At 44.7% G+C, this 21,524-nt stretch overlaps 1 protein-coding gene across 2 annotated transcripts in view; it reads right to left on the reverse strand.

Annotated features, from left to right (window-relative positions):
• The window catches only part of pabir2 (PABIR family member 2), a 67,168-nt gene that overhangs the window by 1,731 nt on the left and 43,913 nt on the right, over nucleotides 1–21,524 (reverse strand). For both annotated transcript variants that reach the window (XM_052022549.1, XM_052022550.1), the window contains 3 exons: nucleotides 20,951–21,039; nucleotides 14,737–14,801; nucleotides 3,907–4,003 (listed from right to left, as the gene is read on the reverse strand). In XM_052022549.1, the coding sequence (XP_051878509.1) occupies nucleotides 3,907–4,003; nucleotides 14,737–14,801; nucleotides 20,951–21,039 (251 nt within the window). The remainder of the gene's footprint in view (nucleotides 1–3,906; nucleotides 4,004–14,736; nucleotides 14,802–20,950; nucleotides 21,040–21,524) is intronic.

Genomic DNA, 21,524 nt, shown 5'->3' on the forward strand with positions numbered 1-21,524 from the left:
GATCTGTAGTTCCCTGGCTCTTCCTTGCACCCTTCCTTAAATAAAGGCACAACATTAACCACCCTCCAGTCTTCCGGCATCTCACTTTTGGCTATTGATGATACAAATATCTCTGCTAGGAGCCCCACAATTTCTTCCCTAGCTCCCCAGTAAGGTGGGAGTGATCTGAAATGTTGCTGTGTCAGTGCACAGCTGGTGCCTGGGGAACCACTGAAGTTTATTGTGAGAGAAAATGACAACAAAAACGGGCAGATATGTTGTGCAGATATCGGGCACTGGTGAGGCCATGTCCGGTGCAGGGTGAACACTATCAACCTCCTTATTTAAGGACGGAGGTTAATTCATTGGAAGCAGTTGAGGGTTTACCGGACCAATACCTGGACAGAGTGGGTTTCCTTAATGGGAAAATTTGGACAGGCTGGAGTTTAGAAGAGTGAGAGGGGTCTCGACAGGGTGGATGTGGAGAGGGTGTTTCCTCTTATGGAAGAATCTAGGATTAGGGATCATTATGCAAAGGGGCTGCAGGTTTAAGACAAATAAAACAAAATATTGTTGATAAGCGAGGTGGTAGATGGGAATGAGTTACAGACAGATCGGCCACGATCTCATTAGATAGCAGAGCAGAGTCAGACTCAGACTCTGTCAGAGACATACAAACCTCAGTCAGGAGCAGCCCGAGACTGAACCTTTCACCTCTCGCTTAACAACAAGTAAGACAAGCTTTTCACTGTACCTCGGTACAAGTGACAATAATAAACCAATACCAATATTTTGGTACATTAGTCCTACATGTGCAACCCCTTATTTTAGTATCTCTAGAACCAAGACAACACCACCAACTGCAGTTCCTGCCAAGCCACAACCCCTCCTGACATAGAAACGTATCTGCTGCTCCTTTGCTGTCACTGGGTCTAAACCCTACCACAGACTGCAGCAAATCAGGAGGTTAGTGGTAAGAGATGGGCTGTAAATGCTGGCCTTGGGAACAACATGGACATTTCCTGATCAGATGTGTATTTAAAAAAAGTATGCATGAGTATAATGGTATCATAGCGGTTAGCGTAACACTATTACAGCGCCAGTGACCTGGGTTCAATTCCAGCCACTGTCTGTAAGGAGTTTGTACGTTCTCCCTGTGTCTGTGTGGGTTTCCTCCGGGTGCTCCGGTTTACTCCCACATTCCAAAGACGTACAGGTTAAGAAGTTGTGGACATGCTATGTTGGTGCCAGAAGCGTGGCGACACTTGCGGGCTGCCCCCAGAACACTCTACGCAAAAGATGCATTTCACTGTGTTTCGATGTACATATAACTAAAGATGTACATATAACTAAAGGTATCTTATCTTATGTAATGTGTACATGTACAGTAAAGTAACGTGATTGTCTTCATAGAACATAGAACAGTACAGCACAACACAGGCCCTTCGGTCCACAATGTTGTGCCGAACTTTAAACCTCACCTAAGACTATCTAACCCCTTCCTCCCACATATCTCTCTATTTTAAATTCCTCCATATGCCTATCTAGTAAGCTCTTGAATTTGACCAATTTACCTGCCTCCACCACTGCCCCAGGCAGCGCAGTCCATGCCCCAACCACTCTCTGGGTTAAAAAAACCTTCCTCTGATATCTCCCTTGAACTTCCCACCCATTGCTTTAAAGCCATGTCCTCTTGTATTAAGCATTGGTGCCCTGGGAAAGAGGTGCTGGCTGTCAACTCTCTCTATTCCTCTTAATATTTTGTACACCTCTATCATGTCTCCTCTCATCCTCCTTCTCTCCAAAGAGTAAAGCCCCAGCTCCCTTAGTCTCTCCTCATAATGCATACTCTCTAAACCAGGCAACATCCTGGTAAATCTCCTCTGCAGCTTTTCCAACACTTCCACATCCTTCCTATAATGAGGCGACCAAAACTGGACACATTATAAAGTGTGGTCTAACCAGAGTTTTATAGAGCTGCATCATTACCTCGCGGCTCTTAAACTCAATCCCTCGCTTTATGAAAGCTAACATCCCATAAGCTTTCTTAACTACCCTATCCACCTGTGAGGCAACTTTCAGGGATCTGTGGATATGGACCCCCAGATCCCTCTGCTCCTCCACACTCCCCAGAATCCTGCCATTAACTTTGTACTCTGCCTTGGAGTTTGTCCTTCCAAAGTGTACCACCTCACACTTCTCCAGATGGAACTCCATCTGCCACTTCTCAGCCCAGCTCTGCATCCTATCAATGTCCCTCTGCAATCTTCGACAATCCTCTACACTATCCACAACACCACCAACCTTTGTGTTGTTTGCAAACTTGCCAACCCACCCTTCTACCCCCTCATCCAAGTCATTAATAAAAATCACAAAAAGTAGAGGTCCCAGAAGCGATCCTTGTAGGACACCGCTAGTCACAGCCCTCCAATCTGAATGCACTCCCTCCACCACAACCCTCTGCTTTCTACAGACAAGCCAATTCTGAATCCACACGGCCAAGCTTCCCTGGATCCCATGCCCTCTGACCTTCTGACAAAGCCTACCATGTGGAACCTTGTCGAATGTCTTACTAAAATCGATGTAGACCACATCTACTGCACTACACTCATCAATCTGTCTGGTCACCCCCTCAAAGAACACTATCAGGCTTGTGAGACATGATCTGCCCTTCACAAAGCCATGCTGGCTGTCCCTGATCAAACCATGATTCTCTAAATGCCCAAAGGTCTTATCTCTAAGAATCCTTTCCAACAGCTTGCCCACCACAAACGTAAGGCTCACTGGTCTATAATTCCCTGGACTAGCCCTACTACCTTTTTTGAATAAGGGGACATTTGCCACCCTCCAATCCTCCAGTATCATTCCTGTGGACAACGAGGACTCAAAGATCCTAGCCAACGGTTCAGCAATCTCCTCCCTCACCTCGTGGAGCAGCCTGGGGAATATTCCTTCAGGCCCTGGGGACTTATCTGTCCTAATATTTTCTAACAGCTCCAACACATCCTCTCTCTTGATATCTACATGCTCCAGAACATTACCCTTACCAACACTGTCCTCAGCATCATCAAGGCCTCTCTCCTTGGTGAATACTGAAGTATTCATTGAGGACCTCACCCACTTCCACAGCTTCCAGGCACATCTTCCCACCTTTATCCCTAATCGGTCCTTTACTCCCGTCATCCTTCTCCTCTTCACATAAGTGAAAAATGCCTTGGGGTTTTCCTTAACCCTACTCGCCAAAGCCTTTTCATGTCCTCTTCTTGCTCTCCTCAGCCCCTTCTCAAGTTCCTTCCTTGCTACCCTATATTCCTCAAGAGACCTATCTGCTCCTTGACGCCTAAACCTTATGTATGCTGCCTTCTTCCTCCTAACTAGATGTTCCACCTCTCTTGTCACCCATGGTTCCTTCACCCTGCCATTCTTACTCTGCCTCACTGAACAAATTTATCCCTAACGTCCTGCAAGAGATCCCTGAACAACGACCACATCTCCATAGTACAAAAATGTCATCCCAATTCGCACTCGCAAGTTCTAGCCTTATAGCGTCATAATTTGCCCTTCCCCAATTAAATATTTTCCTGTCCTCTTTGGTCCTATCCTTGTCCATGACAATGTTAAAGGTTAGGGAGTGGTATGTGCCTGTGTGCATACATTAGTGGATTCATATTTGAGTGTGCAGTGGTCCAATGTCTGTGCATGCAGCAGCACAACCTACGCAGAATGGTACCAGGTGTTCTACAAAGTATGGATCAGGTTTCCAAACACCAGCAGCTGGCTCTGTTGTTGAACCTCAGGATTTTGAAAATACTGAGAGAGGTGGATGGACTGAGCACTGCACACATCTCTTGCAACAGGAAAGCGAAAACCTCTCTTTAATACAAGACAAAATTAATGGAATATCCCCAGGAGGAAAGGCATTCTCACCAGGAGCCGTGTTCTGGTGAATGGGAAGTATCAGATGGCAGCATGGTAGCAGTTCCCTGGAAAAGTCGCTTTGGTTGGCTTTCAGCATCCATCTCACCTGTGCCACAAAGAGAGATGAATCATCAGGACCGTAGACAATGTTTCTCTCCACAGACACTCTGGGATCTAACAAAGGGAACCTCACCCTGAATCCGAAGGTTCGAGTCCTGGAGCACAAAAATCTACTCCTGTAGAGTACTGAGGGAGTGCTGCATTGACAGATGCATAATCCTTCAAAAGTGCCATTATAATGAATCTATTCTCTCGGGTGTGTCAAAAGAACCTATGGCACTATTAAAGGGGAGAGTATCCTTCACCCAAAATCCAATGAGAGCCCGATCAGCTTGTTATTCTCACACTGAGAGCTTGTGCACAAATTGGCAGTGGTCATTCCCACACTACAGAAGAACTTTATTAGATGCAAACTGTTTTGGGTTCCACCTTTGTGCGAAAACTGCTGTAGAAGTCAAGAAAGACTTACACTTTATGTTCTAACAAGGTGGAAAATTGCAAATCGCACAACTGGATTCATAGTCTGTAGGCACCTTGGGCAGCACCCTACAACTTGATGGAGGGAGTGCTCAATATGAAGATTTGATTCCATCCACAAAAGCTGGGCTTTGGTTAAGTTTTCTCATTACTGTTTATGAGATCTAATTGTCTTCATAAACAAAATATTCACCGGGGTAAACTGGGGAGGTGAAAGGTCTCTTCTCACAAGCAGCAACACATGAACACTACTCTTGGCACACAAGAGCCAGGGAATAACAATCTCCAATAAGAGAGTCCAGTCACCTACCTTGCCATTCAGTGAGTAAGTCCATTACTGAATCCCCCATCAACACTGACCAGCCACATAAATACTGTGTCTGCAAGAGCAGGTCTGAGACCAGAGAACCTGTGATGAGTGGCTCACCTCCTGATGCCCCAAAATAATTTCCACCCTGTCAGGATACAAGTCAGAGGTGGAAGGAATATCCTCATGGCTGCAGGGTAACCAAAGCTGGAACTAACAGGCAAAAAAAGGTCAAAGAGTGAGAGACAACTGATAGTTGTGATGCAGGAGACTGTAAATAAACTAGAGATGCATGTAACAGACGTAATATAGTATTTATAGGGAACTTGAAGGGTTGTTGAAGGGTCGTATTCTGCGTGGAGGTTGGTGACCAGTGGTGTACCTCAGGGATCTGTACTGGGACCCTTACTCTTTGTGATTTTTATAAATGACCTGGATGAGGAAGTGGAGGGGTGGGTTAGTAAGTTTGCGGGTGACACGAAGGTTGGGGGTGTTGTGGATAGTTTGGAGGGCTGTCAGAGGTTACAGAGGGACATAGATAGGATGCAGAGTTGGGCTGAGAAGTGGCAGATGCAGTTCAACCCAGATAAGTGTGAAGTGGTTCATTTTGGTAGGTCAAATATGTTGGCAGAATATAGTCTTAATGGTAGGACTCTTGGCAGCGTGGAGGATCAGAGGGATCTTGGGGTCCGAGTCCATAGGATGCTCAAAGTGGCGGCGCAGGTTGACTCTGTGGTTAAGAGACATATGGTGTATTGTCCTTCATCAATCAGGGAATTGAATTTAGGAGCCGAGAGGTATTGTTGCAGCTATATAGGTCCCTGGTCAGACCCCACTTGGAGCATTGTGCTCAGTTCTGGTCCTCTCACTACAGGAAAGATGTGGAAGCCATAGAGAGGGTGCAGAGGAGATTTACAAGGACGCTGCCTGGAATGCGGAGCATGCCTTATGAAAGCAGGTTGAGGGAACTCGGCCTTTTCTCATTGAAGAGATGGAGGATGAGGGGGGACCTGATAGAGGTGTATAAGATGATGAGAGGTATTGATCGGGTAGATAGTCAGAGGCTTTTCCCCAGTGCTGAATTGGTGGCCACAAGAGGACATAGGTTTAAGGTGCTGGGAAGTAGATATAGAGGAGATGTCAGGGGTAAGTTTTTTTACTCAGAGTGGTGAGTGCGTGGAATGGGCTGCCGGCAACGGTGGTGGAGGCGGATAAGATAGGGTCTTTCAAGAGACTGTTGGATAGGTACATGGAGCTGAGTAAAATAGAGGGCTATGGGTAAGCCTAGTAATTTCTAGGGTAGGGACATGTTCGGCACAGCTTTGTGGGCCGAAGGGCCTGAATTGTGCTGTAGGTTTTCTATGTTCTATGTTCTAACTTCAATCGACGAATAGACTGGGAAAATCAAATTAAAGCTATCGGTGTCGAGGTGAATCATTGGAAGATTTCTGGTTCGGAATGTTGAGGAACCAATTGGGAAGAGGCTATTTTAGATCCAGTACCGTTCAGTGAGAAAGGGTTAACTAATAATCTTGTTGTAAAGGGGCTAGTTGTAAGAAATAATGCATAACGCAACAGATATACATCCCTTAATGACAGAAAGACAACAGGAAAAGTGGTCTAACATTAGATTACAATAGAAATTAAAGAGAAATTCAAGAAAAATGGACTCAAAACTGGTTGGGTGATGAGGGCAAAGGGTAGTGGTAGATGGGTGTTTTAACAAATGGTGTACCGTGGGGAACAGTGCTGGGATCTTGGTTATTTGTAATATAATGACATGGATAAGAAGGTAGGTTGTCTGACTAGTAAGTTTACAGAGAACATGAAAACTCGTGGAGTCGCAGGTAGTGAAGAAGGTTGTCCAAGGATACAGCAGGACAGATCAGCTGGAAAGTTGGGCGGACTGGTGACAGATGGAATTTAATCCAAACAAGTGTGAGGTAATGGACTTTGCACGATCAAATTCTGGTAGGAAATATATAGTAAATGGCAGGGACCTGAGGAGCATTGATTTACAGAGACCTTGGGGTACAAATCTATAGCTCCCTGAAAATGAAGACACAGGTAGGCAGGATAGGGAAGAAGGCGTTCAGTATATTTGCCTTCATATGCTGAGGTACTGAGTATAAGAGTTGGGACGTCATGGGGCAGCTGCACAAAACATTGACTAGACCGCATCGGGAGAATTGTTTACCGTTCTGGTCACCACACTACAGGAAGGATGTGGTCGCAATAGAGAGATTGCAGAAGACATTCATCACAGAGATTGCCTAGGCTGGGTTTGTTCTCATTGGAACATCAGAGGCTGAGGGGTGACCTTACAGAAATTTACAAAATTATGAGGGGCATAGATAGGGTAGATAGTCAGCATATTTTCCCCAGGATGGGGGAGTGTAGAACTAGAGGGCACAGGTTTAGGCTGAGTTAGAAATTTAAAAGAGATCTGTGGGGCAGACTTTTCCACACAGAGGGTGGTGAATACCTGGAATGAGCTGCCAGAGGAGGTAGAAGAGGCAGATTGAAAAGGGGTTGGAAAAGCAGAGGGGAATACAGGTCTAAAGCTGGCACATGGGATCAGCATAGATAGGTATCACTGTTGCATGGACGAGGTGAGCTGAAAGCACCCATTTCTGTGCTCTACCATTCTACAATTCTATTACAGTGCCAGAAAATCGCAAGCCGGAAGATAGTAATGTTTTGTAGAGTCATAAAGAACGAAAAACAGGCCTGGGGCCATCCTACCATGCTGATCATCAAGGATCCATCTATACTAATCCCATTTCCTAGCACTTGGTCTGGAGCCTTCAATGCCTTGGCAATTTGTTCTCATCTAAATACTTGTTAAATGTTGTGGGAGTCTCTGTCTCTGCATCATCTCCTCAGGCAGTGTGTTCCAAACCCCACCTCTGGCCAAAAAAATATGCCGTATCTCCTCTAAACCTCTTATTCCTTACCTAAAACTTATGTCCTCTGAGATTAACACTACTGTAGAATAGTTCACTACCATCCCACCTATCTGACAGACCCACATCTTGGCTTCCTCCATTCCAAAGAAATCAAACCCAGCCTATCTATGCTTAGAATTTAGTAAAGGATGACCAAGAGAGTAATGAAGAAAGGGAAAATGGACTGTGAGAATAAATTAGCAAGACACAAGGAGACTGCACAGCTTCTATCAATATGTAAAAATGTAAAGATGAGTGAAGGTAATTCTTCTTTAAAGACAGAAGTAAGGAAATGGCAGAGTAATTAAATGGATACTTTATGTGTGTCACTCAAAATTCCTCCCAGAGAACCAAGGGGCAAATGAGGATTTAAAAGAAATCACTAAGTATAAAAAATCTAAATGTCTGTTAAACATTGTGAAAGCATCTGCTTCCACTACCTGCCTTGACAAAGCGTTCCAGGCACCTACCACTCACTGTGTAAAAAAACTTGCCTCGCAAATCTCCTTTAAATGTTCCCCCTCTCACCTTAAACCTATGCCATAAGACCATAAGACATAGGAACAGAATTGGGCCATTTGGCCCATTGAGTCTGCTCCGCCAGTCGATCATGGCTGATTTATTTTTCCCTCTCAACCCCATTCTCTTGCCTTCTCCCCATAACCTTTGACACCCTTACTAATCAAGAACCTATCAACCTCTGCTTTAAATACACCCAATGACTTGGCGTCCACAGTTGTCTGTGGAGATTCCACAGATTCACCACCCTCTGGCTAAAGAAAGTCCTCATCTCTGTTCTAAAGGGACACTCTTCTATTCTAAGGCTGTGCCCTCTGGTCCTAGACTCTCCCACTACTGGAAACATCCTCTCCACGTCCACTCTATCCAGGCCTTTCAATATTTGGCAGGTTTCACTGAGATGCCCCCCCCCCCCCCCACCATCCTTTGATGTCCCAGAGCCATCAAATGTGCCTCATATGTTAACCCTTTCATTACTGGGATCATTTTTGTAAACCTCCTCTGGACCCTCTCCAACACCAGTATATCCTTCCTTAGATATGGGGCCAAAACTGCTCACAATACTCCAAATGTGGTCTGACCAACACCTTATAAAACCTCAGCATTACATCATTGATTTTATATTCTAGTCCTCTCAAAATGAATGCTAAGATTGTACTTGCCTTCCTTACTACCAACTCGACCTGCAAGTTAACCTTTAGGGAATCCTGCACTAGGACTCCCAAGACCCCTTGCACCTCTGATTTCTGAATTTTCTCCCCATATAGAAAATAGTCTACACCTTTATTCCTTCCAGCAAAGTGCATGACCGTACACTTCCCTACACTGTATTCCATCTGCCACTTCTTTGCCCATTCTTCCAACCTGTCCAAGTCCTTCTGCAGACTCCCTGCTTCCTCAACATGATCCGCCCCTCCAACTATCTTTGTATCATCCGCAAACTTGGCCACAAAGCCCTCAATTCAGTCATCCAGATCATTAACATATAATGTGAAAAGTAGCGGACCCAACACCGACCCCTGCGGAACACCACTAGTCACCGGCAGCCAACCAGAAAAGGCCCCTTTATTCCCACTCTTTGCCTTCTGCCAGTCAGCCAATCTTCTATCCATGCTGGTACCTTTCCTGTAATACCATGGGATCCTATCTTGTTTAGCAGCCTCATGTGCAGCACCTTGTCAAAGGCCTTCTGAAAAACCAAGTAAACAACATCCACTGACTCCCCTTTGTCAATCCTGCCTGTTATTTCCACAAAGAATTCCAGCAGATTTGTCAGGCAAGATCTCCCCTTAAGGAAACCATGCTGACTCCAGCCTATTTTATCATGAGCTTCCAAGTGCCCCGAAACGTCATCCTTAATAATATACTTCTTAGCAAGCACTGAAGTCAGGCGAACTGGCCTATAATTTCCTGTCTTTTGCCTCCCTCCTTAAAGAGTGGAGTGACATTCGTGATTTTCCAGTCCTCTGGAACCATTCCTGACTCTCCTGATTCTTGAAAGATCACTACTAATGCCTCCACAATCTTTTCTGCTACCTCCTTCAGAACCTTGCAGTGTAGTCCATCCGGTCCAGGTGGCTTATCCACTTTCAGACCTTTCAGCTTCCCAAGCACCTTCTCCTTAGTAATAGCTTCTGCCCCCCAACTCTCTCTAATTTCTGGCATTTTGCTGGTGTCTTCCACAGTGATGACTGACACAAAATACTTATTCAGTTCATCCGCCATGTCTTTGTTCCCCATTACTGCCTCTCCAGACACAGGATTCAACAGAAAGTGCCAACAGTTCCTTTCTCGGCACAGATGCTGCTTAACCAGCTGAGTTCCTCCAGCAGATTGTTTCTTGCAATATCTCGTCATCCAAGGTTCATGAACCTTGCCATCTTTATCTTTCTCCTCACAGCAACATGCTGGTCCTGAACTCTAATCAACTGGTCTTTAAAATACTTCCACATATCAGATGTGGTAGTGGGAAAAATGCTGGAATCAATTATAAAGAATGCAATATCAAGACACTTAGAAAACAATAATACAATTGAACAGGACTCATATGAATTTATGAAAGGAAAATCATGTTTGGCCAATCTATTGGAGTTCTTTGAGTCTGTATCTGCTGAAAGGGAACCTGTGGATGAAGTGGATTCGGAGTTTCAGAAGGCTTTTGATCAGATCCCACGATGGAGTCAGAACATAGAACATGGAACACTACAGCACAATATAGGCCCTTCGGCCCACAATGTTGTGCCAACATCTTATCCTGCTCTAAGATCTATCTAACCCTTCCCTCCCACACAGGTCCCCATTTCTCTATCATTCATGTGTCCCACATGAATGTGGGACATGAGTAGTGCACCCACTACTCTCTGTGTAGAAAACTTACCCCTGACATCCCCCTTAAACCTTCTTCCAATGACCTTAAAATTATGTCTCCTCGTGGGTCCAAATCAGCATGGTTTCCTTAAGGGAAGATTCTGCCTGACCAACCTGTTGGAATTTTTTGAGGTAATCTCAAGTAGGATGGACAAGGGAGAAGCTGTGGATGTTGTGTATTTAAATTTTCAAAAGGCCTTCAATAAGGTGCTGCACAAGAGGCTGCTTAATAAGATGAGTGCCCTGGAATTACAGGAAAGATATTAGAATGGGTGGAGCATTGGCTGATAGGCAGAAAGCAAAGGGTGGGAATAAAGGGATCCTGTTCTGGTTGGCTGCTGGTTACTAGTGGTGTTCCGCAGGGGTCAGTGTTGGGGGCACTTCTTTTTACACTGTATATCGATGATTTAGTTAATGGAATAAATGATTTCCAGGCTAAGTTTGCAGATGACACCAAGATAGGTGGAGGAGCAGGAAGTGTTGAAGAAACAAAGGTTGCAGAGAGACTTGGACAGTTTAGGAGAGTGGGCAAAGAAATGGCAGATGAAATACAATGTTGAGAAATGTGCGGTTGTACGCTTTGGAAGAAGAAATGAACAGGCAGATTATTATCTAGATGGGGAGAAAATTCAAAATTCGGAAGTGCAAAGGGACTTGGGGGTCCTCGTGCAGGATACCCTAAAGGTTAACCTCCAGGTTGGGTCGGTGGTAAAGAAAGCAAATGCTATGTTGGCATTCATTTCAAGAGGAATAGTGTATAAAAGTAAGGATGTATAGATGAGGCTCTACGGGGCACTGGTGAGACCTCATTTGGAGTACTGTGTGCAGTTTTGGGCCCCTTATCTTAGAAAAGATGTACTGATGTTGGAGAGGATCCAGAGAAGATTTACAAAGATGATTCCTGGAATGAAAGGACTGACATACGAGGAGCGTTTGTCGGTTCTTGGACTGTATTCATTGGAGTACAGAAGAATGAGAGGGGACCTCATTGAAACATTTCGAATGTTTAAAGGACTGGACAGAGTAGATGTGGTTAAGTTACTTCCCATGGTGGATGAGTCCAGGACAAGAGGGCACAGTGTTAGAATTAGAGGGTACCCATTTAGAACAGAAATGAGGAGAAATTTCTTTAGCCAGAGGGACGTGGATTTATGGAATTTGTTTCCACGTACAGCCGTGGAGGCCCGATCATTGGGGGTGTTTAAGGCGGAGATTGATAGGTATCTAATTAGTCAGGGTATCAAGGGATATGGGGAAAAAGCTGGGAATTGGGGCTAGATGGGAGAATAATTTAGCTCATGGTGAAGTGGCGGCGCAGACTCGATGGGCTGAATGGCCTGCTTGTGATCTTGTGATCTATGCCTCTTATCTTGTACACCTCTATCAAGTCACCTCTCATCCTCCTTCGCTCCAAAGAGAAAAGCCCTAGCTCACTCAACCTATCCTCATAAGACGTGCTCTCCAATCCAGGCAGCATCCTGGTAAATCTCCTCTGCACCCTCTCTAAAGCTTCCACATCCTTCCTATAATGAGGCAACCAGAACTGAACACAATACTCCCAAGTGTGGTCTAACCAGAGTTCTATAGAGCTGCAACATCACCTTGTGGCTCTTGAACTCAATACCCTGACTAATGAAGGCCAACACTCCATAAGCCTTCTTAATAACCCTATCGACCTGGACACTAAAATCGCTCTGTTCCTCCACACTGCTAAGAATCCTTCCACTAACCTTGTATTCTGCCTTTGAACTCAATCTCCCAAAGTGTATCACTTCACACTCATCCGGGTTGAACTCCACCTGCCGCTTCTCAGCCCAGCTCTGCATTCTATCAATATCCTGTTGTAATCTACAGCAACCTTCTACACTATCCACAACACCACCAACCTTTGTATCATCAGCAAACTTACTAACCCACCCTTCCACATCCTCATCCAAGTCATTTATAAAAATCACAAAGAGCAGGGTCCCTGAATGGATCCCTGCGGAACACCACTGGTCACCGACCTCCAGGCAGAATACACTCCATCTACCACCATCCTCTGTCTTCTATGGGCGAGCCAATTCTGAATCCACACAGCCAAGTTTCCCTGGATCCCATGCCTCCTGACTTCCTGAATAAGCCTTCCATGAGGAACCTTATCAAACGCCTTACTAACATCCATGTACACCACATCCACTGCTCGACCTTCATCAATGTGCTTTGTCACATCCTCAAAGAATTCAATCAGGCTCATGAGGCACGATCTGCCCCTCACAAAGCCATGCTGACTGTCTCTAATCAGCCTCTGCTTCTCCAAATGCCCATAAATCCTGTCTTCTCCAGTAATTTGCCCACCACTGAACTAAGACTCACTGGTCTGTAATTCCCAGCGTTATCCCTACTCCCTTTCTTAAACAAAGGAACAACATTTGCCACCCTCCAATCATCTGGCACTACTCCTGTGGCCAGTGAGGATGCAAAGATCATCGCCAAAGGCGCAGCAATCTCTTCCCTCGCTTCCCATAATAACCTTGGATATATCCCGTCCTGCCCCAGTGACCTATCTATCATAATGTTTTTCAATAGTTCCAGCACATCCTCTTTCCTCACGTCGACATGCCCTAGCATATCAGCCTGTCGTATGCCATCCTCACAAACGTCAAGGTCTCTCTCTCTGGTGAACACTGAAGCAAAGTATTCATTAAGGACCTCCCCTACCTCTTCCGACTCCAGGCACGTTTCCTCTTTTATCCCTGATCGGTCCCACCCTCACTCTAGTCAGTGAACAATATAGCACATGAACTGAGGATAACGCACAAGAGGCAGGCTGCAACTACTGGGGTTCAACAAGGTTCAGTGCTTAGGTTCCAACTACTCCCAATCTATATTAGTGATTTGTCCAAGAAGACCAAATGTCATGTTTCCAAGTTTGTTGATGACACAAAACTAAGTAAGAATCTGAGTAGGGATGAGAATGCAATGAGGCCCCATGGGGATGTGAACAAGCTACATGAGTGGCAACATAGAGCAGATGGGGTAGAATGAAAAAAACTGATGTTTTCCACACTGGTAGAACAGAGAGAAATGTACACAGTCACTAAAAGCAAACAAAGCTGCTGTGGGCGATTAGGGAGACAAATAGCATCTTTTCCTACATTGCTGGAGGAATTGAGAACAAGACTAAATGCTTTATGCATATATACACCTTGGTGAGACCACACGTGTACAATTTTAGTCTCCTTACCCAAGGAAGGACATACTTGTTTTAAAGGGAGAGCAGCAAAGATTCATCAGATTGGTTCCTGGGATGGCAGGTTTATCGTATGACAGAAATGAGGAGAAATTTCTTCACTTAGAGGGTGGCGAATCTCTGAAATTCTTTATCCCTGAGGGTTGTGGAAGCTAAGACATTGATTGTATCAATATATTTTGGATATTAAAGTAATCAAGGTGGATTGGGCAAGAAAATGTTGAAGTAAAAGATCAACCATGATCTTCTTGTGTGGCAGAACAGGCTTGAGGAGCCGAATGGCTGCAATTACTTCTTCCCACTTGCCTAGATGTGCACCTCCAACAGGTGAAGCCGAACAACATCATGACAAAGCAACCCACGATGGGCACTCCACCCCCACCCTAAACATTCACTCCCTTCCCCACCAGCAGAGAGAGCCATCTACAAAATACATTGCAAGTACTCACCCAGGCCAGTCCATCAGCACCTCCCAAATGTGCAATCTCCAAGAACAAGGTCAGAAGGTGCTTGGGAACACCACCACTGCAAGACCCCCCATGTCAGACATCATCCCGAGTTGGAAATATATCCCTGTTCCTTTATCATCACTGTCCTACATCCTGGAATCCCTTCTCAACAACAGCAGCAGTTCTAGGCTCACCAGTTCACTCTCAAGGGCAACTAGGGATGGGCAATAAATGCCGGGCCTGCAGGTAATGCCCACATCCTGAGAGTGAATAAAAACAGTGGTTTTCTGCTGCTGGTTGGGAAATAATGTTGATGCAAACTTCTTCAAACACTGCCATGAACCACCTCCATCCACCCATGCAGGCTATAGGAGCTTGCTGAGACTGCTTAAACTGCCTCAGAGTATCAACATTTCATGTCACCTGACAGAACAAAAGTATCATATTTTAAATAGGAAAACCAACATTTTGTTCATTTACCTTTTCGTTTCAAAGGCCCCAGCACACTGGGCCTGATGCAGTTGATGGGGCTCTGACTTCTCCTACTGAGTGCACAATGGAGATCAACAAATTAAAACCAAAGCTTTTCTCAGTAATTTCAAAATTCCGTTATTAATAAATGACAAGAAAAAGAATCAAGGCTCTCCCCAGAAACCCAAGGTGAAAAGACTTTGACAGGCACTTTTGGGTACAATTAATTCTCTCTGACAGGAGATGGTTCCTCTGCATAGGCACTTCCCAAGGTTGCATAAAGCAGCAAAGTATTGGACATGAGTATAAAATCATTTCTCAGAACCTAGAGTTAAACAATGCTTATAAATTTATTAACGCAGAAAGAAATCTTACTTTTCCACACACAATACAAACAGTACATTTTACTTCAGATTATAATACTTCTGCTGATGTTTGAAGGGTTCTTATACCAGCACTGCTCTAATGGTAACATCTGCCCCAGTGCTGTCCAGGTTGGGGTCGAGACCCTGCATCAGCACCAGAGAACAGAGAGGTGGAACAATCGAGATTCACTGTCACAAAGGCTTGAGCTTCAGCCTCAAATGTGACAAGGATGTTGCTACAATCCCTTTATGCTTGATAATGGAAAGCTAGGTTAGCAGGCACTTGGAACACAGAGTTCTCAGAAATATAAAATTCTTCCATTTGGATGGAATACTCCTGATCTTTGGGTGGTGCAAGGGTGGAAACTCCAGAGATTCTGGCCACGTGTCCATCTTACCCCCCCATACAAGAGATGTCAAAGGACTGAAAATATTACACACCTAGTTAAAAAAAATGGGAGACAGACAAAGCTGGAAACTACAGCCCATTTAGAAAGTCAAGAGTGGGAAATTCTGAGATAATCGTGAACAAAATTAAAGTGCATATTAAAGAGGCAGTGATGCGACAGCATGGTATAACATTAGCACAGGGATAGAATGGGCACATAATTGTTTGTTAGATTGCAGGGAGTCAGGCAACGGCGTTCCCAGGGATTTCAGACAACCCTATTTGTTAATACATACTTGTGATATGGACATTTCAGCACTTCAACATTTGCAGATGACATGAAACTCTGAATGTAGAAACAATGAGAAGGGCAGTAGCAGATTACAAGAGGGCAGAGAAACTCCTGAATTAGCAAATGACAAATAATGCAAATAAGGGCAAAATAATTCCTTATGGTGAGATGAATGAGAAAAGGAGAGAAAAACAATTTGGAAACAACAGCTGTATAAGACTTTGGTTAGGCCACACTTGGATTATTGTGTGCAGTTCTGATCGTCCCACTACAGGAAAGATGTGGAGGCTTTGGAGAGGGTGCAGGGAAGTTTCACCAGGACGTTGTCTGGATTAGAGAGTATTAGCTGTAAGGAGAGGTTGGACAGACTTGGATTGTTCACTATGCAGTATCGGAGGCTGAGGGCGACCTGACAGGTATAATAAATTATGAGGGGCATAAATAGGGTAGACCATGTGAAGGCAGATGGGATTAGTTTAATTTGGCATCATGGTCGGCACTGACATTTTGGGCCAAATGGCCTGTTCCTGTGCTGGACTGTTCTATGTAACAGAAGAGTGGAAGCAATTGGCCCACAGTTTCAGGGGTGACCCAGGCACATTGGACCAGGAGCTCTTGCACCATAACCTGCCATCACCATGGTCAGCCTGCCCTAAGGGAAAATGTTGCTGCAACCCAGCCATTCAAAATGTTCCATACAACAATGCATCATAAATCTTTTCTCTGTTACCATAATTACTAGTGGAATAAGACATAAAATAGTAAAACAGACATTGACAATTACAGTATACTCATGTGACATAAGCTGGGTATAAACCATGGTTTTAGGAAGGGTGGGGAGTGTGCCAGGAAAGGGTAGGGGGAATTCAGACTGAGTGGCGGGTCAGAAACAGGATATGTAGGTTGGTGGGGCTCCCTGAGTTGGGGGCAGGAGAGAGCTGTCCTTTCCAGTACAAAACAGCTACACTTTATGCTTACATAGGTCTAGTAGAAATAGAAGCTAACCATCTGAGTCAGAGTCAAGGATCTTACATGACACGAGAAACAGGAATTTCAGCCCACTGAGTCCACAATAACCATCAAGCACCTACTTAAACCAATTCTACACTAATCCCATTTTATTCTCCTCACATTTCCATCAATTCCACTTAGAATCTACCACTCACTAGGGCAATTTACAGTGGCCAATTAACCTAGAAATCTGCTCATCTTTGAGATGTGGGATATGGAAAGAAGCCAGAGAAACTGGAAGAAACCCACAGGGTCACAAGCGGAGTGTGCAAGTTCCACACAGAGTGGAGGTCAGGATTGAACCTGGGTTGCTGGAGCTGTGAGGCAGAAGCTTCACTGGCTGCATCGCTGAGCTGCCTGGGTTAATACTGGGTCTTTGAACAAACTCATTCATCCCATCCCCTGCTCCTTCCTCAGAGCCCAGCAAATTCCCTCAAGTACAAGAACCCTTCAAAGGCATTAATTCCATTTTCATCTCACCTTTAGTAAGTGAATTCCAGATCACCCCTAGCATTACAGAAGTTTTTCCTCAAATCTCACCTGCATCTTTTGTCCATAATTTTTAAATCCCTTTTCCCAGTCCTTGAACTATCTCCTGATAGGAACATCTTTGTTCTGTTTACCCTATCTGAACCCATTGTGCTCTTATGCACGTCAGTCAAATCTTTTCTCAACATAGAACAGTACAGCAGAGGAACAGGCATTCAATCCACCATGTCTGCCCTGATCTATACTAATCCCATCTGCCTGCACATGCTCCGTGTTCTTCAATTCCCTGCTTGTTCACGTGTCTGTCTAAATGCCTCTTAAACGTTGCTATTGTATCTGCTTCCACCTCCTCCCCTGGCAGTGTGTTCCAGGTACTTAGCCCTCTTTGTGTAAAAGAAACTTGCCTCTCAAATCTCCTTTAAATTTCTCCCTCTCAGCTGAAAGCTATGCCCTCTAGTATCTGACATTTCCACCTGGGAAAAAAGACTCTGACCATCTACCCAATCTATGCCTCTCATAATTTTATAAACATCTATCAGGTTGGCCCTCAGCCTCTGACACTACAGAGAAAACGACCCAAGTTTGTCCAACATCTCCTTACAACTAATACTCCCAGATCCAGACAGCATCCTGGTTAATCTTTTCTGCACCCCCTCCAAAGCTTCCACATCCTTCCCGTAACGTGGTGGACCAGAACTTCACACAATACTCGAAATGCAGCCTAACCAAAGTTTTACAAAGTTGTAACATGACTTGCCAAATTTTATACTCAACACCCCAACCAATGAAGACAAGCCTGCCGTATGCCTTCTTTACCACCCTACTTGTGTTGCTACTTTCAGGGAGCTATGGACTTACACCACAAGATCCCTCTGTACATCAATGCTCCTAAGGGTCCTGCAATTTATTGTATTCTGACCTCTTGCATTTGACCTCCCAAAATGCATAACCTTGCACATCCAGATTAAACAGCATCTGCTATTTCTCCACCCAACCATATAGAATCTTTACAGTATGTGGTCACAGGGAGAATGTACAAATTCTGCAGAAATCACTGGAGGTCAGGGTTGAAGCCTGATCACTGGAACTGTGAGACAGCAGCTCTAACAGTGGTGCCTTGCTGCTGTCCTAACCTCCTTGCTGCTGTGGGAACAACCCCAGATTTGCCACTTCATCTTGGAGCTGGAATCCCACATCCCTGGAAGCATTCTGTTAAATCTCTTTGGCACCCTGTTTGAGGCCTTCACACCCTTCCTCAGGTATGCTGACCAGAATTTGTTTTACTAACCACTCTCTCTAAGAGCCCTGCACACACATATATCCAAGGTCCCGCTGTCCCAGCATAGCCTTTAAAACTATGTCATTTAGTCTAGATCATCTCTGCTTGCTCCTTTTGCCAAAGTGCATCACTTCATATTTCCCTCTATTAAATTTCATCAGTTCAGTCACCCCTTTTAGATCCACTTACAACCGATTACCATCTTCCCCACTGTTAATTAACCACACTTCAGATTAAAATATACCCTACACAGAAAATATTTCAGTTATTACTACAGAGTAAAGAGTGAATATAGCATTGATCCTGGGAAACACCACTGTCCACCACTTTCAGTCAGAGAAACCAATTGCCCTCCTTCCTGGCTTTACCAACTTCCTATCCATCCTGATCCGTCCTTGCCAGTTCCACGAGCCTCAGTTTTGCCCATCTGCTCCTCACGTGGATCTTTATCAAACCCTTTCAGAAATGAATGTGGATGAGGATTAATGATGTGGTGGTGCTAGAAAGTGCAGAGGAGTTTCACCAGGATGTTGCCTGCAATGGAGGGCTGTAGTAATAAAGAGAGATCGGACAGGCTGGGCTTTATTCTCAGTGGAATGTAGGAGGCTGAGGGGTGACCTTATAGAGGTTTACAAAAAATTATGAGGGGCGTAGAAAGGACAGAGAGTCATTTTCCCAGAGCAGGGGAGTCTGGAACTAGAGGGCACAGGTTTAAGGTGAGAGTAGAGAAATTTAAAGGAGATTTGAGGGGTAAATTTTTCAGACAAAGGGTGGAGGCTACCTGGAATGAGCTGCCAGAGGTGGTGGTAAAAGCAGCTAGAATTACAACATTTAAAAGGCATTTGGACAGGTACTTGGGTAGGAAAGCCATAGAGGGATACAGGCCTAACACAGGCAAATGGGACTAGTGTAGACTGGCATCACGTAGTCATGGGACAAGGTGGGCCAAAGGCCTGTTTCTGTGCTGTATGTTTCTATGATTCTAAATCCATGTAGATGACATGAACATAACTCCCTCATCACAGTGTTTCCAAAAAAACCACAACTGAACACAATTTGCATTTAACAATGTGGGAGAAGCGAAACAGGCTTTTAGCTTCCGTCCTGTTCAGGTTCCTCCTCACCACTTCTTCCAATACAGTGATGCCCTTGTTTGAGCAGAGGTCCAAACCAGTTCCTCTCCATCATCAATTTCTGGCTTAACTAATTCTCACATCAAGTACCCTCACCTTTAACTCCACCAAAGCAAAGGTGAGCTACAGTAACTCGTGTGGGTCCAAGCTCTGCCTGTTCCTTTATGGGGTACATGGAACAGTGGTCCTCTCAGCGTTCCTCAGATCCTCTTCCTCACCATATATACATGACTATATTGGTGCTATTCCCTGCTCTGAACTTTCGTCATCCATCCTCACTTTCACATGGTCCATATCTGACTCTTTGCTTCTCTAACTTAATACACAGAACAGTACAGCATAGAATAGCCCTTCGGCCCATCATGTCTGCGCGGACCATGATGCCAATTTAAACTGCACATCTTCCTGCACATGGCCTTTCTCCCTCAAAACCCTGACTGTTCATGTATCTGTCTAAATGCTTCTTGAACAATGCTATAGTATCTGTTTCTACCACCTCCCCGAGCAGCACATTCCAGGCACTTACCACTCTCTGTGTAAAAAACCTTACCATGTAATTCTCCTTTAAACTTTCTCCCTCTCATCTTAAAGCTTTGTCCTCTAGTGTTTGATATTTCCATCCTGGGAAAAACTTCACCATCATCTTAAAGCCTTCTCCCAGGTCACTTGTCAAGCCTCCTCTTCTACAAAAAGTGCCCCAGCCCGTTATTCTTTCTGGTACATCTGTTCTGCATATTCCCAATGTCCCTACTGCTCGTAATACTACAGAGGCTAGACTGTTCCTAGTGTGACAAATGTGGGGCTAAGGTTCAATTCAAGTTTAACAGAATGTCTCTGCTTTTCAATTCTACCCCTGTAGAACAAAGCACAAAGCTTGGTTTGCTTTTTTGATGACCATATTAATCTACATCACCAGTGTTGATGGTTTTTGGATCTGTCCTCAACCAGATTCCCCCATCTACTACACTATTTAGATTCATCTTCCAACCTACCAAATTGCAGTTCACACTTGTCTATGAGGCATTTGCTCTCCTACAACCTCACTAATGTCATCCAGTAATTTGCTGAAGGCTGTCACTGTATTAACTCCACCGCAATCCCATTCCCCACACCAATGTAGGGCATCAATGACTGTTTCAGAGTAACAACAACTGGGGAATATGCCCTGCCCCGTGAACATTAACAAAATGTATATTATTTTCAGCCAATATTACAATTGATAAAATTCAAAGAATTATTCGTAACCTTTCTCTCAGGATAACTTACGTGGCAAACCTGCGTGTCGGGCTGGGGTTTGGACTTGGAGGGAGCCCATTACTACTGACAAAAATCTGCAGGGAAGGTGAGAAGCATTGCTGTAGGACACGAAGGAGGAAAAGTAATAATTAATCAATCACATCTTAAGAGCACTTCCAAAACAGCCACAGCATGCAGACACAGGCACGCGCGCACACAAATCATGCAGACACAGGCACGCGCGCATACAAGTCATGCAGACACAGGCACGCGTGCACACAAATCATGCAGACACAGGCACGCGCGCACACAAATCATGCAGACACAGGCACGCGCGCACACAAATCATGCAGACACAGGCACGCGCGCACACAAGTCATTTAGTGTAAAGTGAACATCGGGCTTAACACTTCACTGAACTGCGTGAATAAAGCAAAGAACATTGGCTTCTACAAAGTAAAATTTGCAATCATGTTAGAATCAAGAGAGAAGTGGACTTTAGCCAACCATGTAAAAAGATCTCAGCCCACTTTCACTGAGGATTTTAAGTTCCTGCTACTTCTGCTGTCTCTCCAAAAGGCATTTCTTTACTAGCGTAATTACC

Source organism: Pristis pectinata, chromosome 8, assembly GCF_009764475.1.
Source record: "Pristis pectinata isolate sPriPec2 chromosome 8, sPriPec2.1.pri, whole genome shotgun sequence".
NCBI classification, from domain to species: Eukaryota; Metazoa; Chordata; class Chondrichthyes; order Rhinopristiformes; family Pristidae; genus Pristis; species Pristis pectinata.